At 39.5% G+C, this 17033-nt stretch overlaps 1 protein-coding gene across 4 annotated transcripts in view; it reads right to left on the bottom strand.

Moving 5' to 3' along the window:
* The window catches only part of kalrna (kalirin RhoGEF kinase a), a 219025-nt gene that overhangs the window by 23148 nt on the left and 178844 nt on the right, over positions 1 to 17033 (bottom strand). For 3 of the 4 annotated variants that reach the window (XM_033613126.2, XM_033613142.2, XM_033613152.2), the window contains 4 exons: positions 5294 to 5500; positions 5093 to 5178; positions 1549 to 1695; positions 514 to 609 (listed from right to left, as the gene is read on the bottom strand). In XM_033613126.2, coding sequence (XP_033469017.2) covers positions 514 to 609; positions 1549 to 1695; positions 5093 to 5178; positions 5294 to 5500 — 536 coding nt within the window. The remainder of the gene's footprint in view (positions 1 to 513; positions 610 to 1548; positions 1696 to 5092; positions 5179 to 5293; positions 5501 to 17033) is intronic. The other variant, XM_033613134.2, reaches the window with a different exon arrangement.

The following is a 17033-nucleotide window of genomic DNA, read 5'->3' on the forward strand; positions in this document are numbered from 1 at the left end:
TTATGAAAATAATGTTTCTTTCTCCTACTGGTGGAGTCCAGCAGGGCTTTGTTCCAGGCCCGACATATATTATTACACATCCTAAACATATACTACTCTTTATGTGCTAATATAAACAGGTGCATGTATACCTTTGTATTGCTCTTTTGGTAAAACCCTGCATGTACAGTACATAGAACATAAAACACAATCAGGGCACTACGACTCCACAAACTGACTGTAAAAGGTAAATGTAGACACAAATACAACACAAAACACAAGTACAGAACACTGTACATGCAGGACTGTTGGCACTACACACATTCACTACTGTAATAATTTGGTGACATGAGTACAAACGATCCATACATGATGCGTCAGCTTCATGGAGACAGGTTTTGGCCATGATGCCTCACTTTGAAGAGGCCTGATCTGCACATCATGTTTTTGTTTGGTTTGTGCCCACGTTAAAAAACATCTATTGGTCATACGCACTTGTGTACGAAGCGAACATACACACAGTCACACACTCACCATCTTGGTTTTAACCAGTTTTTCTATGGCGCTAACCAGCTCTGCGGCGCTGGGCACCTCAGAGGACGACTGCAGAGACGTTAGCAAGGATGAAGACTGAGAGAGGAGGGGAGGACCAGAAGCAACAGCATGTTAGAGAGGTCGGAAGTGAGGGGGACAAGGCAGGAAGTGGAAGAAAGACAAAACGAAAAAGAAAGAGAATGTGAGAAAGACAAAACAAACAAACAAGAGAAAGAAAGGACAAAAAGAGATAGAATAAACAAAAGATCAAAACGCATTGAGAAAGAAACAACGACAAAAAGAACAAAAGAGAGAACAAACGACAGAGAAAGAAAAAACAAAAGAAACAACAAAAGAATGAAAGACAGAACAAAAGAAAGAATGAAAGAAAGAACAAACAATGGAAAGAACAATCAAGAGAAAGAAAAATCAAAATAAAGAACAAACAAAAAAAAGGACCACCAAAGAAAGAACAAAAGAAAGAACAAACGAAATAAAGAACCATCAAAAGCAAGAACAAAAGAAGAAACAGATGAAAGAAAGAACCACCATAAGAAAGAACAAAAGAAAGAACAAACGAAATAAAGAACCACCATAAGAAAGAACAAAAGAATGGAAGAATGGACAAAAGAAAATACAAAAGAAGAAGAACAAAACAAAGAAAGAAAAAGACAAAGAAGAGTTGTAGCATGACGATACAAGGAACAACCGGCAGTGAAAGAGAGAAGCTGTTAGTGAGCAGAGCACTGCAGCACATTAGAGCTCAGCTACACACTGAAGGAGCTACAACAAATTAAATGTTAAATGTCAAATCAAACAAAAAGAATTAAACAAAGTGGTGAAACTGAGGTTTAACAGTAGGAAGCGTATAAAAGCAAAAGCTGCTGGAGGTTTGACAGATGTTAGTGGACAGATAAATACATTTTTCAAACAGTTATCAGTCACATGTTCATCTATCTGGCGCTGAAGATCAGTTTCACTTTCTAAATAAGCAACACGAGGAGAAAGGCGGCAGTGAAGCCTTCGTCCTCTCACCTTGTCGTCCTGAGCTGAGGGGTCCTTGATGATCTCCATGGGCGGAGGCAGAGGGGTGTGGGCCTCCTCGTCCTGCTCCTCCTCACCGCCACTCTGCATCCCAGAGGGCGGCTTAGACAGGAGGTTACCATCCTTACTGATGAATCTCTGTAGGACACACAGACAGAATTCAGACACCATTAGAAAGCGTTAGATATCAGCCTGTCAGAGTTTTGGTTAGGCTGCAGGATAACTGATTGATGCAGGCCTTTCACCAAATGACTTTTCAGGTGATTTTACTATCGTGTCAAAATAAAACATCTGAGTTTTACATAAGTTGGTTCAAGCTCCTGTGGTCTTGATTATTTGGTATAAGATGGTGATAAAACTCTTTATCTCATCTCCACGTTGCGATAAAATCAAACATGGTTTGTTATCTTTAGTTTCAAGTCATGAGTTATGCAACTACTTAAGTTCAATGACGTGGAAACTCAACAACCAATAGCAGTGCTCCCTCCAACACCAAACAGGAAGCAGCAAACCAGGTCGACAGTAAACATGGAGGAACTCTGGGGAGGAGCAAGATCATGAATAAGCCTCGGTTGTCTTTTACTGTGGAAAAGGAGGAGAAACTGGTGGAGTCGAAGAAAAGTCAGTGTTGAACTCTGGGTGTATCTGATCTTAATTTTTGAAACCTCTCATTCTCACAGTGTCCTCCCACTAGAAGAGCGCAGCTAACCAACGGAGGCTGGTAGTGAGCTGAGGCGACTAAATCAGAAATGTTAAGTTTATACGCAGATGCAGTTTAATTAAATTCAATTTAAACAGTTTTATTAGCAAAAGCATTTCAGAAAAAAAAATAAAGTAAAAATAAAATTAAAAAATTAAATAATTTATAGTATAATAATTATTATAAATATAAATATAAATTCTAAAATAATGAATATAGATAATAATAAATAAAATATAAATAAAATAATATAAATGAATAAATAATAAAAAAAATTAATAAAAATAAGTATGAGTAAAAATAAAAAATAATCACATTTTACATGTTACATGCATTCATACATTTAGATATCCAATATACAGGTGTCGCGTCCAGCTCTATATTGTACTGCTGCAGTCCATTTTTGATTACTATACAATATAATACATGTAGTACACTGCTTTTTTTTTTTTTTTTTTTTTTTACAAATTAGTACATATTAGTCGTTAGTCCCTCATATTTAATCCACATATTTAGCTGCCAAATGAGCTGTTGTCACTTCACCCAGGAGCACTGCCAGTTTCTGTTGCAGGGTTAATATCAGGAAGTTTGGTGTTTTCATGGTTATTCCTCCAAAAATGAGCATCTCTGATTGAGGAGAACTTTTCACAGTGGAGAAGGGAAGGAAGTGCTCTTCTGTTTCTACCTCACCTGTTGAGCAGTGACTACAAAGACGCTCCTCTCTGGGCGGCCATGTCTGTCTTTGTCTCCCTGTCGCTACAGCTAGGTTTATCTTTATGGATGATACTGATAGCGAATCGACATATGACGCCTTTTCTCTTCTGTTTCTAGAGTTATGTGTTTTTTGCGGATGTGGAAGCGTAAAAATTTCCATCAGGAACAGGCTGGGAAATCATCTCAAAAGGAAACTAGTTGTAGTGTTGCAAATAGTGAAACTGTAAGATCCCCAGTTGCAAAATCTTATAGTGTGTGACTCAAAACTCACACTGTCTTCAGATGTGAGACGGTTAAGTCTTTTGAAAGTCTATGGTAGGCATTAGTCGGACATAATGGCACTTTATACAGCTGACAGGACAAACTGCTCTGCTTTTATGACTAACATGGCGGAATGAAAGGTTGAATAGTTGCTCTGTAGATGAAAAATCAAAATGTGTCGGTCGCTCTTGGAAAACTGGGAAAACGCAGGATAAACAGGAAGGCAATCCCGGCACTCAAAGACATGAGATAAAAATATATATTTACGAGGACGGAGGTGTTACAAAAGGCCTCTGCCTCTTTTAATGAGCCACTACAATAAAGGCTTTTTAATATTTCCTTCCTCAGTAATTTATTTTTATTTATTTATTTCATATTTTTGGGTGCCATCCCATTCTTGTTTAAAAAAAAAAAAAATCACAGAAGATGTTCGTGAAACTTCAGATTTCCTTTAAACAATTCTGAAGTTAGTAATAGAGCATAAAGACGCTGAGTCATGCTGCCTTCTGTGTAGTTTGGTGAAGCGGTGATGAATAACAGATAAACAGCTCTTTGTGGTCCTGGTCATGTTTGATGAGGTTGTTGAAAACTTTCAGAGCTTGTGTGTAAACTTGAGCCGGCTGAGACACAGAGCTGGATTAGACTGAGTTAAATCGATACAGGCTTAAGTGACAAGACTTCACTGAATGAAACTGAAATTGCATTTTTCGTCTTTCAAATCTACTCTCCAATATTTGATTTAATTTGTTTCTAACAAGTGGGAAAAAAATGTAATGTCTGTCGCATGCTTCCCTCTACTTCTGTAGAAAGAAACAGTCCCTAATTCTGAGGGTTTCAAATGACAAAAAGTTTCCTGATGTTCCAGTGAAGTCGAAGAGGATGTTGAACTCAACAGTAATGTATGCTGCAGGGTTCTGAGTAATATGAAAATTATTCAAAGAAGTCAGATTCCTGAGGTTTTGTATTGTCAGTAATCGGAGAGTAATTCAGGAATTTGATCTCAAGTTTGTGTGTGTGGGTGTATCAGTGTGTCAGGGTGAAAGAAAGAGCTGACACATGGAAAGAGGAACTTCAGGGGTTTAGTGCGTATTACGTAAATGTGGATAGTGTCAATAAATATCTCTACACCTCAATGAAACGTTCACGCAGGGCCGGCATGAGCAGATAGATTACCTTCAAACTACAGATGCATTGTAGACAGGCACCAACTATCAAGCAGGGTTTGTATTGTTTGTATTAAATATCTTTAAGCTTAATTAACAGGATTAATGTTGTTCTGATAACATATATTTGGTGTATTCACATATCTAGTCTTGCAGATGGAAAATCAGCATGTGAGGTGTTTCATATTGAATAATAATTGACCATATGGGTCTTGCTGTGCCGACAAACGTTGCTGATGTAAACAAACCTATAACAGCATTGGAAATACAGTGCCACAGATTTAGTTGTGGGAGGGTGTGAGACACTTAAAAGAATAAAAGACCTGTCTACCTATCAAAGTGCTGCAAAACAAAAAGGAGGAAAAATAAAAGTGAAAAATCAGTGATATTGAATTTAAAGAAGGCTAGCTTTTTGGGAATTTATGTTTTCCTGTCAGAGATGATCAGACAGCTTGTTGGTGGATGTTATATTTTTACGTTTCCAGTCATTCTGCTGACTCTGGGTAAGACGGCATAGTGTAAAAATATCCTCCTGTAACTAAGAATAACTTTAACTCATCTCGATAAAAGTTCAGCAAGTTGAAACACTGGAATTTTGTCCTTGAAAAGCAGACTGACGTGAAGCTATGAAACATCAGCAGGTTTGTGAAATACCATTTATCAAAAAACCAAACCACAAAAGTTGAAATGTGCTTACTTCATCAATGATGTCATCCTGCAGGGCATGGTCGGGCTGTCCGAGGTCAATGCTCTTTCTGCTTTCCTCTCTTCCTGCTCCTGGTCCTGTCAATCAATCAGTCGATCAGTTCATTACTCAAACACTGACAGATGTACAAATATTTTTATGTTAAATTCTGGCATTGTTGGATTTGAGGATTCAGGAGGAGTTCTGTCTTACCAGTTTTCTTCTGTTTGTTGTTGGGGAGCTTCTTCACAGAGCTGCCGTGGCTGAGGCGGCGGACCGGACTGGTCAGCCACTTCCTCAGAGTGTTTCCAGAGCGTTTGGGACCAGGCGAGCTGGACTGCAGCGAGCTGAGCGATGGCTGCGGCTGAAGGTTTGCAACGGACTCTGTCTTTCCATCAGAGCCGCTAACAGGATAGTTTTCTGAAAGAAATTATTTAAAATGTTTACGGTTTGGAAAGATCCAATCAGCCTTTGGTAGCGGTTACTTAGTCTGCTTCCACAGTGTCCCAAATTTTATATAAACTGAGGTTTGTCTCAATGGTGATCTAAGTATCAAACCATACTCAATAAAGGGAAAACATCATCAATTAAAAACACAACAGATAGTTCTGTAGAGATCGAATCATTCCTGGCTCAGGATTAAAATACAAGACCCAAAGTTCTTCATGGTGTTCTGCAGGTAAATAAGGGAACTTTACTAGTCCAGCACATTTATTCTTTATGTCGTTCTGCTTCATTTGTTGCCTTGTTGTCATTTAAAGAGAGATTTGTTTGTTCTGTGTACAAGGTGACATTTACGGTCATGTTAAATCAGCTGATTGGATCATTAAGTTCACACACTCCTACATCATCCGCCATTAAATCAACATCACTGTAATCCATCAGGTGTTTTACCCTGTCAGTTACATCAATAAATCAGAAACGCAGAAGAGGTCGAGTGTATATGTGTATATGTGTGTGTGAAATGAGGCCTTGACAAAACAAGCTCACCCTCCATGTGTATAATAACAGCTGGCAGTCGTATCTTCACTTTCAGCTATGTAGGCTTTTATTTTGATCATTTTAAATATCCAGAGCAATAAAATCTTTAACTGTGAGGAGTGACAGATTCTTTAATCAAAATTACAACTAGTCAGAACTTCACTGATGATCTTGAATATAAGTTTCCACAAGTCCTTCCGCAAATTAAAATATCTGGAAGTTGCTTTAAGAATAATCAAAACCCAGCGGCAACCTCCGCGGCTAACAATGAAGCCAAAACTGCAGTTCTGCAAATGGCCACTTGAGGCTGACTCCAAAAGCAAGTCAATCCCCATAGACCTCCATGTTAAAATGCATGACAATACAGCAGAAATAAACATGTTTACAGCCTGGTACAAAAAACAGTTTCGGTCTCTGTAGCTAACTTCAACATTCTTGACAACTGTACAAAGATGAATTTTTATATAACTCACCTGTTTAAATGTTATTGAGGGTTAAAGTTGTGCATAATTAAGGACGTGGATGCTTTGAGTGACAGGTGGGTAACAACCACGGCCTAACCCCAGATTCACAGAGTATAGGCATAGCCGTAACTGTCACCATTTCAGTGTGTTTTCAGGTCATTACAGTTAACTGTAACATTTTGGTTGCCTTAAAAAATCTTGTTAAGCATTTGGTTATACTGACCCTATAAGGAATCGGATGCTATGTTTTTACGCTAACTACATTTTGTTATGTTTTTAAGCCTGTTTTTGGCTAGTGAAAATTAGCATAGCATGGTACATTAACCATAGACTGTTAATGTACCATGCTAACCTAGCTAGCAGCTAGTGCCAGGGTTATCTCCACCCTCACTTCTAAATACAGTCACTGCTGACTTCAAATATCCAAAAAAGTCTTGTTTAGCATTTGGTTGTACTAAATGACCCTGTAAGGAGTCGAATGTTGTGTTTTTCCTCTAAGTATATTTTATTTTAATGTTTTTAAAGCCTGTTTTTAGCTAGTGAAACTAACATTAGCATTATCACAGTTAACCATAGACAGTTAATGCACCATGCAAACCAAGCTAGCAGCTAGCAACAGGGTTATTTCCACCACAACGTCCAAATATGGTCACTTTTGACTCCCCAGAAGTCTTGTTTAGCATTTGGTTGTACTAAATGACCCTCTAAAGAGTCAGATGTTAAGTCTTCCTGCAAAGTACATTTTGTTTTAATATTTTAAGCCTGTTTCTGGCTAGTGAACATTAGCATTATAACTGTTAACCATAGGCTGTTAATGCACCTTGCTAACCAAGTTAGCAGCTAGGGTTAGGGTTATCTCTACCCTTGCATCCAAAAAGGGTTGCTCCTGACTCCACAAATCCAAGATGGCAACAATCAAAACGCCAAAGGCATTCAAAACAGGAGTCCACAAACCAATGGGTGATGTTATGGTGGCTACGTCCATTATTTTATACAGCCAACGGTCAAAACTGAATTTTCAAAATCTTACATTCCCTTACAAATTAGAGGTAAAAGTAACTAATAATCAGAGATTACATCATTTAAACTAGTCTACATGTAAATAGAGATATCTGAAAATCATGTTTTCACTACTAGCTGTGATGTTATGTTGTTTTTTCCCCTTTTCAGGCACATGTGTGTTTGTTTATTATGTTCAGGCACCACAGAGTCATGTTTTGGCACTTGGGAAGTGACAAAAACACAGAGATCCAGATGAGTCTTTCTATTAATAAAAAACAAAGTCTGTTTAGCAGCTGCTCTCGTGTCACACACGCTTCGCCTGGCAGCGCTGTCGTTTCAGACACATGAACCCATGTTGGACATCAATTCCTTCTTTGTCTGCTTCAGTTTGTTAGCAGCTGTGTTCATCTTTAAATAGTTAAATGTAAGTAACATGAAAACACACGACTGGATAAGCAAAGGGAGAAGCATTAGATTGTGTTCTGAAGATAACCAAGAAGCAGGAAATAAAAGTTATCATGTAGATATGTTTCACTGAGGTTATATCCAGGATGTGTGAAGCAGCAGTCATGTGTCAGGAGTGTGGTGGATCAGCTGCACTCACACACAGCTGGGAGCTATGGGCTGCGGCTGATGGGGTTTGTGTGTGTGTGTGTGTGTGTCAAACAGGAAATGAAAGGTCGGCAATATCTTCCGAGGTGCTGTGCAGTACTATCTATTAGTGGTGAGCTTTTTTTTGCTCTTTTTGTTTACCTTCATTTCTCACCATATTCATGTGTTCCCTTCCTTCCTTCCTTTCCTTCCCTCCTCCTCATCTCTGACCTGTTTTTTATCTGACTGTCTCCTACTCGTGCACAAATGTCTGTTGCTGAGCTGCAGATGGCAAATACAACATGTGATATTCAGTTATTTCTGTTACAGTTTCCTCTAAGATCAACAATAAAATGACTTTCACTTCCTAAAAGTGTCGTAAGCCGGAGCAGGTCAAATGCCAGCAGTGCCACAATGTGCAGAAAGTCCAGTGTGTCGGCTGTTGGCGTCTGAATCATTTTTTATACATTTATCTGGACTTTATTTTATATTTACTGTACAATATTTCTAATTAATTGAATGGAAAAAAAGGTAATTTCATGCATTAAATGCTGCTTCACTTAAAAAGCATTGTCCAAAGTCAATATTTTTCCAGTACTTTTGTCTGACAGTGACCATTTCCTGAGATCACCTGACTCCACACCTCTTCCCGTCATATTATGCAGGTTATTCAGTCCATGTTAGTGGTATCTGTTGTTTTAGTTATCTGACTGTGTCAGCAGTGTGGCAGAGATAAAACCCTCTGTTAAGAAAACAACAGCCAAGGTCACCCAGAGCTACTGAAGGTGCCTCTGTTTCTCTTTCGCACTCATGAGACAAACTCATGATAAACACACACAAATACGACACTGCAGAGAGTGAGTGGAGAGGGACAAAGGACTACTGAAGATATCTACAAAGCTTGAGTGAAATCAATTGACTTCAGCGGTGGAAGACAGTTCAGACCATGTGATCTACCCGCAGTGCAAGAGAACAACTGTAATGTACTGTGTGTTTCGTCTTAAAATACCCAGTGTTTGTGGCACAATTTCAGGCAGGAAACACAGCAATGTCTCGGTAAAAAAACACTGCTTTTTGTGGCACTGGCCCTGCAGGAACAGAGTGATGGGATGCTAAAAAGCACTAATATTTGGTGTCTTAAAGCCGCTTCAAACCTAGCGATGGGTCACTAAAAAACACAAACGTTTGGTGGCTTAAATTCCACTGGAAACACAGCAATGTGTCAGTTAAAAAACTCTGCTTTTTGTGGCACTGGCTCAGTTGAAACCGAGTGATGGGTCACTAAAAAACACCAATGTAGCTTGCATTCCAATGTAGTTTGAAAACACAGCGATGTCTTGGTAAATAAAAAAAAAACAAAAAAAAAAAACACTGCTTTTTGTGGCACCAGCCTGGTGGCAACAGGGCAATGGGTCGTTAAAAACGGCAATATTTGGTGGCTTAAAGCCGCTGGAAACACAGCGACAGGTCCCTGAAAACCACCAATGTTTGGTGGCTTAAAAAACGCTGTAAATGCAGAAAATGCAGCTGTGACTCGCTAATAAACAACTACCATCCACCATCTTCTCCATCTCCCGATGAAAAAGTCAGCTCATATACTACTTCGCTTTAGCAATGTTGATATGATGCATATAAAATGTACAAATGTAACATACCTTCTGTGACCCAAACTTTTGTTTGGTTAGCGTTTTTAATTTCTCCTACCTATCTGGGATAAGTAGGACCTGATGAGTATAAAAAAGTAACATTGTCAACGATAATGAAGTCACTTTATTCTCAAACATGACGATAATTAAGTCTCAATGTCCTCAAATGACCTGATGATAAATTCCTTATGTCTTCAAACATGTACTTTCTAATTAACAGCATCTTTGCTGTTGCTAAAATTGGTTAAATCTGTCATCATATCAAACTACAAACGTTATTAATCAGAAATGAACAAGCTTCAACCATAAAATGTGATCAAGTTTTGGACCTATTCCATGTTTGTGTCGGGGTCGGCTGCAGACTGACTTGGCAGAGATGGCTGCCATCTTGTTTTTACATGGATTGGTGCCATTAGATGGCACAAAAAAGTGTCCAAGAACGAGGACAACAGGTCTACGTTAAGCAGAATGAAGTAAAAAGTCAAGTAAACCAAAAATGTAATGTTCTCGTATGAGGACACAGGGTCTGAGGAGGATATCCGTGGTTTGCAGAAACATACAATGCCAACATTTCTTTGTTGGTCTTTCATTTGTAATTGACTGCAACTAATTCCTTTGTTCTTGTAAGGTCACTTCAACTTAAACTCACTTTCATCCTACGAGTTCAACAATACAGAGTTGCTAACCTGCACCATAGGCAAACAAGGACTGGCCAAAACTATATTTATTTTTGAATACTGTGTATATTCATAGCAACTGATACACAAGGTGACACTGATTGTTTTGTTCAAGTGGAGAAATAACTGGGCGCTTAGCTGGAAACAAATACAGGGTGGTGTTGTTTACTTGTTCCTGACATCACTATAAACCAACAAAAACGCACTGGTGAAAGAAAAGCGAAAAACATGTTCTCGTTTCTGATGAAAAAGTTACCTCATCTGCAAAGTGGTCACTGTAACTTCAAGAGCATTCTGACAAACACGTGTGAAAACACGAGTTGTTGCAGTCAGTCACACAACCTGCTTTCAATTATCTGAAAAAGTGTTAAAGAAACTAAACAACCAGTGAGTTATACGATGAGAGTCTTCACAGAACTTATCTGGAAAATACTGCGTAGACTACAGGGCATATGGCCACAGCATTGAGCAAGACACACACTGTCCAGACATCAGGTAAAAGGTAGGTTTGTACCGAAGGTCGCTCATTTACTTCACAGTGAATTTGGATTAGACATTAATCCAGACACAGAAACTGCAAGCATCCTGTCCCCCATCAGGATCTCTACTGATTCACAACCTCATGACTGCTTTCTCCCTCTCACACTCTCTCCCCCTGTCATCACTCTGGCCCAGTGCTTCAGTGGTTACTCCCTGAAGTGTTATTGAGCAAATCCAGTCATTTGTCCTCAAGTGAGGGAATATGCAAGTCCTTTACGTCATGTCATGGGTCACCTGGTCACCTGCGTGTGTGCTTTCAGCTGAGCCCGCGTCAGTCATTGAGCGGCCTTGACAGCTCGCTGACGACAGAAACTCATTACGGGCTTGAGTGCACACACTCAAACACACAGCTGAGAGATAAGACATCACTGTTTTAACATCTCCTCCCTCAGAGAAAAAAGACACTGCAGGACCAGTGTGCTGCCGGCAGCTGCTGGGAGCTGACCAGTCACCACTAAAACCAGGAACAGCTCTTAAAGGACCATCACATTCAATGAGCTAGAAATGTGACAAAAATACTTTTAACAAAAGGTCAGTTTCTGAAGCTTTCAACTACATCTTGCAGTCTTCCTCAACAGATGGGCGGCTCAGTGGTTGCTCTGATGGTTCAGTTGGTTTTACAGCTAAGCAATGTAAAATAATTTTTATTGTTCTTTGTTATTATCATCATTGTTTTTCATTATGGGAATCGAAGGATTGGAATTAACAACCAGTTCTAGTTGAGAACAGTTTCCAAATTGTTCAATCCACTGGAATCGTATGCGTCCAAGCTTTTCAATTCCTTTTTTAGTACAGTGGTACATTGCAAAACAAAAACAAAAATGACACCACACTCATGCATCTACGCTGCTGGAAACTTCCAACAAGAAGTAGTAGTGGAAAAGAAGAAACGGCTCAAATGTGATTCATTTCTCAAATAGAGAGCTCAACACAAATACTTTTAAAAACGCCTTTCTCTCTGGTCTCCTGCAGACAGAGGTGAGGAGAGCCTCGCAACATACACAGCTTGTTTGAGGGGGGAGAAGCAGGGTTGTCGGAGTTGGCTGCGGTGGCGAAACGTCCCCGCTAAATGCTTGAGGGCAGGCAGCCCGGCTTTTGGACCTACTCTGAAGAAGGTCCATCTCTGGCATGGCTCAGCATGGCATAGTGTCTTAACTGGTAATGGGAACACAAATCGGAATGGCATGGCTTTACTTGGCACGGCTAAAAGCGACAGTGGAAAAGGCTCATCAGAGATAACTGAACAGTTGTGTTGAAACTGACAATGTGTAGCAAATTACTCAGAAATCACTAAGGGTAAAGAATCAGACAGATAAGCAGAATCAATAATGGGATTGGTATGAATAAAATCTTATCAGTACCCATCCCTGATCTTATCTGGTTTTGTAAAGTGTCCATGAGTGAGTTGAAAGGTCTTTATAAATAAAATGCATTATTATTATCATGTGATTTATTTGAAATTCTTCTATAGTCATCACTTGTCATCAAGCAAACTAGACGATCAGTTGCACCTTTATCTACAGAGAGCACATTCCACAGTTCGGGACAAAAAGGAAAGCGCCGGTAAGGAGGGAATGTTTTTACAGTAGTGGAACAAAGGTGACAAAAATTCAGACATGCCAGTCTCTGTGACAGGAAGCCTTAAGGCGTTGTGAATTCCATGTCACTTACAGTGTCGCTCTACACGATATAGCAGCCTATCATTGTTGATCCGGATTCCAGGTCTGTATTTCCTTATCTGTCTGAAACTGGTAGCTGCACTCCCACATCAACTTACACTTTCAACGCTACACACGACACTTTCTACCACACAGTCCTCCACAGAAAAGGCTGTTTTATAGGCAGGAAAATGTTTATTTTAGAAACAGAAATCAAATTTGTCAGTGGTCATAATCAACTGAAGAAGTGCAGTGTTCGCACTGTAGTGGGTCAACACTGAACAGTACTATGTGTGCTAAAGAGTACAGCAGTATCGGAGCCAAAGTCAGGTGAGACCAAACAGGGAAGCTTTTGTTCAGTAGCTGACAGAAAGACAGACTGTCTACTGTTAAAATCCCCATCACTCACTATCTTTAATCACACTCTCGCACACAAACAGACACACACACACACACACACACACACACACACACACACACACACACACACACACACAGATGTGACGTCCAGCAGTCTGGTAGATACTAAACCAGCGGTCTGAATACAACACAACAGAGTTTTGTCTTGCTCTGTCTCTCACGCACACACACTCGGCTTCATTCTGTAATTACACTACACACACATTTTGTCTATGAATGGCTCTTTTTACAAGAGAGTATTGAAACTCAGACACACTCAGCTCAACACACACACACAAGATTCCAGGTACATTACCAAAATAGTCCTGGTAGTTACCACTAACTATCTCTGTTATTCTCTTAATCTTATTAGATAACACAGATGTTGACAAAGTTTTCCCTGGGGACATAATTTACAGTTTAAAAAAGGTAATACATCGCAATATATTGCAAAATATTTTATCGTGATACTCAGCATATCACAACATATTTAAAATTGCAATAATATTGTATCGTGACTTAAGTATTGTGATTATATTGTATTGTGGATCCTCTGGTGATCCACTCCTGCATTAAACCATTTATTGTTTCATTAAACCATAGACACATTACATTTATACATTATTATGAAGCAGATACATTGAAACTTTATATTTCTACAACATTGTGGTGAACGTGTGGTTAGATTTAAGCACAAAAAATGCTTGGTTATGGTTTGGAAAAGATTGTGCTTTGGTTTAAAATGCCTCCTTTTGATGGCCCAATAGTGGCTGGAAACACAGTGATGTCGAGATAAAAAACGACTGCTTTTTGTGGCACTATCTCAGCAGGAAATGCATCCATGTCTGTCAAAAACAGCCACTTATCAAAACACTATCTGGACAGGAAATGCAGCAATGTCTTGGTAAAAGATAACCAGTTTTTGTGGCACTATCCCAGCTGGAAACGCAGCGACAGGTTTAAGAAACACCCACCTTTGTTGAGTAAAAGCTGCTGGAAACGCAATGATGTCTTAATAAAAACAACTGCTTTTTATGGCACTATCCCGGCTGGAAACACAACACAGGTCACTAAGAAACACCTGCCTTTGGTGGTTCAAAAGCTGCTGGAAACACAGTGATGTCTCGATAAAAACAAACGCTTTTCATAACACTATCCCGACAGAAAATGCAGCAATGTCTTGGTAAAAAACAGCTGCTTTTTGTGGCACTATCCCAGCTGGAAACGCAGCAACAGGTCGCAAAGAAACACTTCCCTTTGGCAATTAAAAAGCTGCTGGGAACACAGTGATGTCTCGATTAAAATAACTGCTTTTTGTGACACTATCCCAGCAGGAAACACAGCAACAGGTCGTTAAGAAACAACCACCATTGGTGATTAAAAAGCTGCTGGAAACACAGAGATGTCTCAATAAAAACAACAGCTTTTCATAACAGTATCATGACAAGAAATGGAGCAATGTCTTGATAAAAAACAACCGTGTTTCATGGCACTATACCAACAGGAAATGCAGTAATGTCTTGGTAAAAAACAACCGCATTTAGTGGCACTATCCTTGCTGGAAACACAGCCAAAGGTCACTGCAAAACACCCACCTTTGGTGATTAAAAAGCTGCTGGAAACACAGTGATGTCTCGATAAAAACAACCACTTTTCATAACACTATCATGACAAGAAATGGAGCAATGTCTTGGTTAAAAACAACCGTTCGTGGCACTATCCCAGCAGGAAACACAACACAGGTTGCTAAGAACACCCATCTTTGGTGATTAAAAAGCTGCTGGAAAAACACAGTGATGACTCCTTAAAAAAACAAAACTCTGAAATGATGCGTATGAAATGTACCAACGTAACTTATCCATGGTTTGCAGGAACCTACAGTGCCAACATTTTCTATTAGAACTGAGCTAAACATGAACAAAAGCATTACAAAGATGCTGCAGGAAGACAAAGAACTATAAAAAGTAGCACAGTATGTAATAACAGTATGTTAGAGGTATTAACACTGTAGCTGTCTTTCCTTGTGCCCGCCTGCTCCCCTCCCATCTTGCTTTTTTGTCAATGACAGGAAGTGACAGTAATCTGGGAGGATGACATTCCTTTCATACCTCTCTCTGTCTCACTCTCGTACCTTACATATTTAACAAGACACACAACCACAGTAACTACACAAAAGAAATGACTGACTATTATAAGGGCACCGCACTAATGACAGGACGGTACATGTTCCACTGCAACAATATGTAAAACCTACGTCTATGTGAGGCTTGAAATCATATGTAGCAGAAGATTGAAACCACTGAGAACTGTTCAATGTAAATAAACTTTCTAAGCACTGAATGTCAATAACTTCACTTATTTCATTACTTATTTTGTTCTCCTTCTAATCACAGTCCGGTCCTACGTTACTGCAGATGCCTTAACGCGACATAATGGAGACACAAACAGAAAGGTTATTCAGACTTCAGATGAAAATGTTTGCAGTGTGGCTACAAACATCTGATTACATGCAGGGATGCACACACACACAGTCCCTATGGTCTCAGATCAAAGGAAGCTATAGAGATAAAAAGGAGCTTTAATCAAGCCTTCAAAGCAGCAGCATTGCGAGACTATACAATAACACCAGGAGGTTACAGAGAGGGCTTCCTACATAGTAGCAAAACACACATATGTATTTATAGGGACTCGTTTCATCTCTGACTTGAGGAATTGAAACAATAGTAGAGGTGCAATTACTAGCAGTGGAGGGTACACCTTTAACTCATCTCTCGCATGGCTAGATCTATCTCATGCTGTGCCAGTGCTGGAGAAAGGTCTGGCTGAAACTATCATAATTCTGCGCTGAGGGAATTGTATTTATTTGACTCAATCACAGTTGTTTTGGGCAGCAATAAGCTTGGGATATAGCATCAGTACCTTTGCAATAGTGTCCATAGTGTTTTGGTGGAGACGTGAGCCCTAGTATTAAAATGGCTAAATGGCTGCAAAATAAAATGCCATATGAAACTTCAAAAGACATTTTGGCATGTAGATTGCAAGCTCTGAAGTTCTTGTTTCATGCACAGTGCTAAAATTAAGTATAGAGATGGGTCTGGCTATAAGAGACTAGGAGATGCACCTAAGATAGGCAGCCAATGACAGGGCTATACCCACAATCTACATCCTGTGAGCCAGACCTTTTCCTAAAATGCATAAGAGCATATACAGAATGATTTCCAGTCCTCTCAGTCAGAATACAGGCAAGTAGCTATATTGTGACACTCTGATAGTCATACCCTATAAAAATCAGTCCTTGGTGACTGCTGGTGGCCGTCTCATGTCAGATGCAGATTATTTAGATGATGATAGAGCTTGTCATGCAATGATTATCTTAACGCTGTGCACTCAAGTGGCTGAAGGAAGTTGGAATGTACTGATGTTGTCACCAGGTATCACGACTGAACCAATGATGCCTGTATCCTCAGGTGACTGAGGCTGTGTCTGTTCCTGCAGGCTGTCTGTGGCTCCTCACCAAAGCATCCACACAGTTCAATAATACCAATCCAAGTATTGGAAATACGTCCGATACTGCTGAAAATGCTGGATCGAGAATTGGCGAGTATGCAAGTCTATCCGATCCGATACCAAGTAATTAAATAATAAACTTTAACAAGGCTGGCGAAGTCAAAAACATTATCAAAGTACTTTATTTACCATGAAGACAAAGGAGTAGAAGCCCTGCTGGGTCTTAGTAGTAGTCACATACAGGTGCTTTTGCTTTCTGCATTTATTCCATATTGTGAAGGGCTCATTGCATGAGTAAAGTATACTCTCAGTCAAAGAATTAACAATGCATTACTCGCTGATAACATTGTGCATCCCTGGTCATTTTAAACAAACTTAACTGAATTTACAGAACTGCATCATGAGATATACCATTACTGTGATATAAAATTACATGTATGTGAAGATTTTGGCCATAACACCCACACTGAAGGCTAGAAAAACAATCC

This window comes from Epinephelus lanceolatus, chromosome 14 (assembly GCF_041903045.1).
Source record: "Epinephelus lanceolatus isolate andai-2023 chromosome 14, ASM4190304v1, whole genome shotgun sequence".
Taxonomy (NCBI): Eukaryota; Metazoa; Chordata; class Actinopteri; order Perciformes; family Serranidae; genus Epinephelus; species Epinephelus lanceolatus.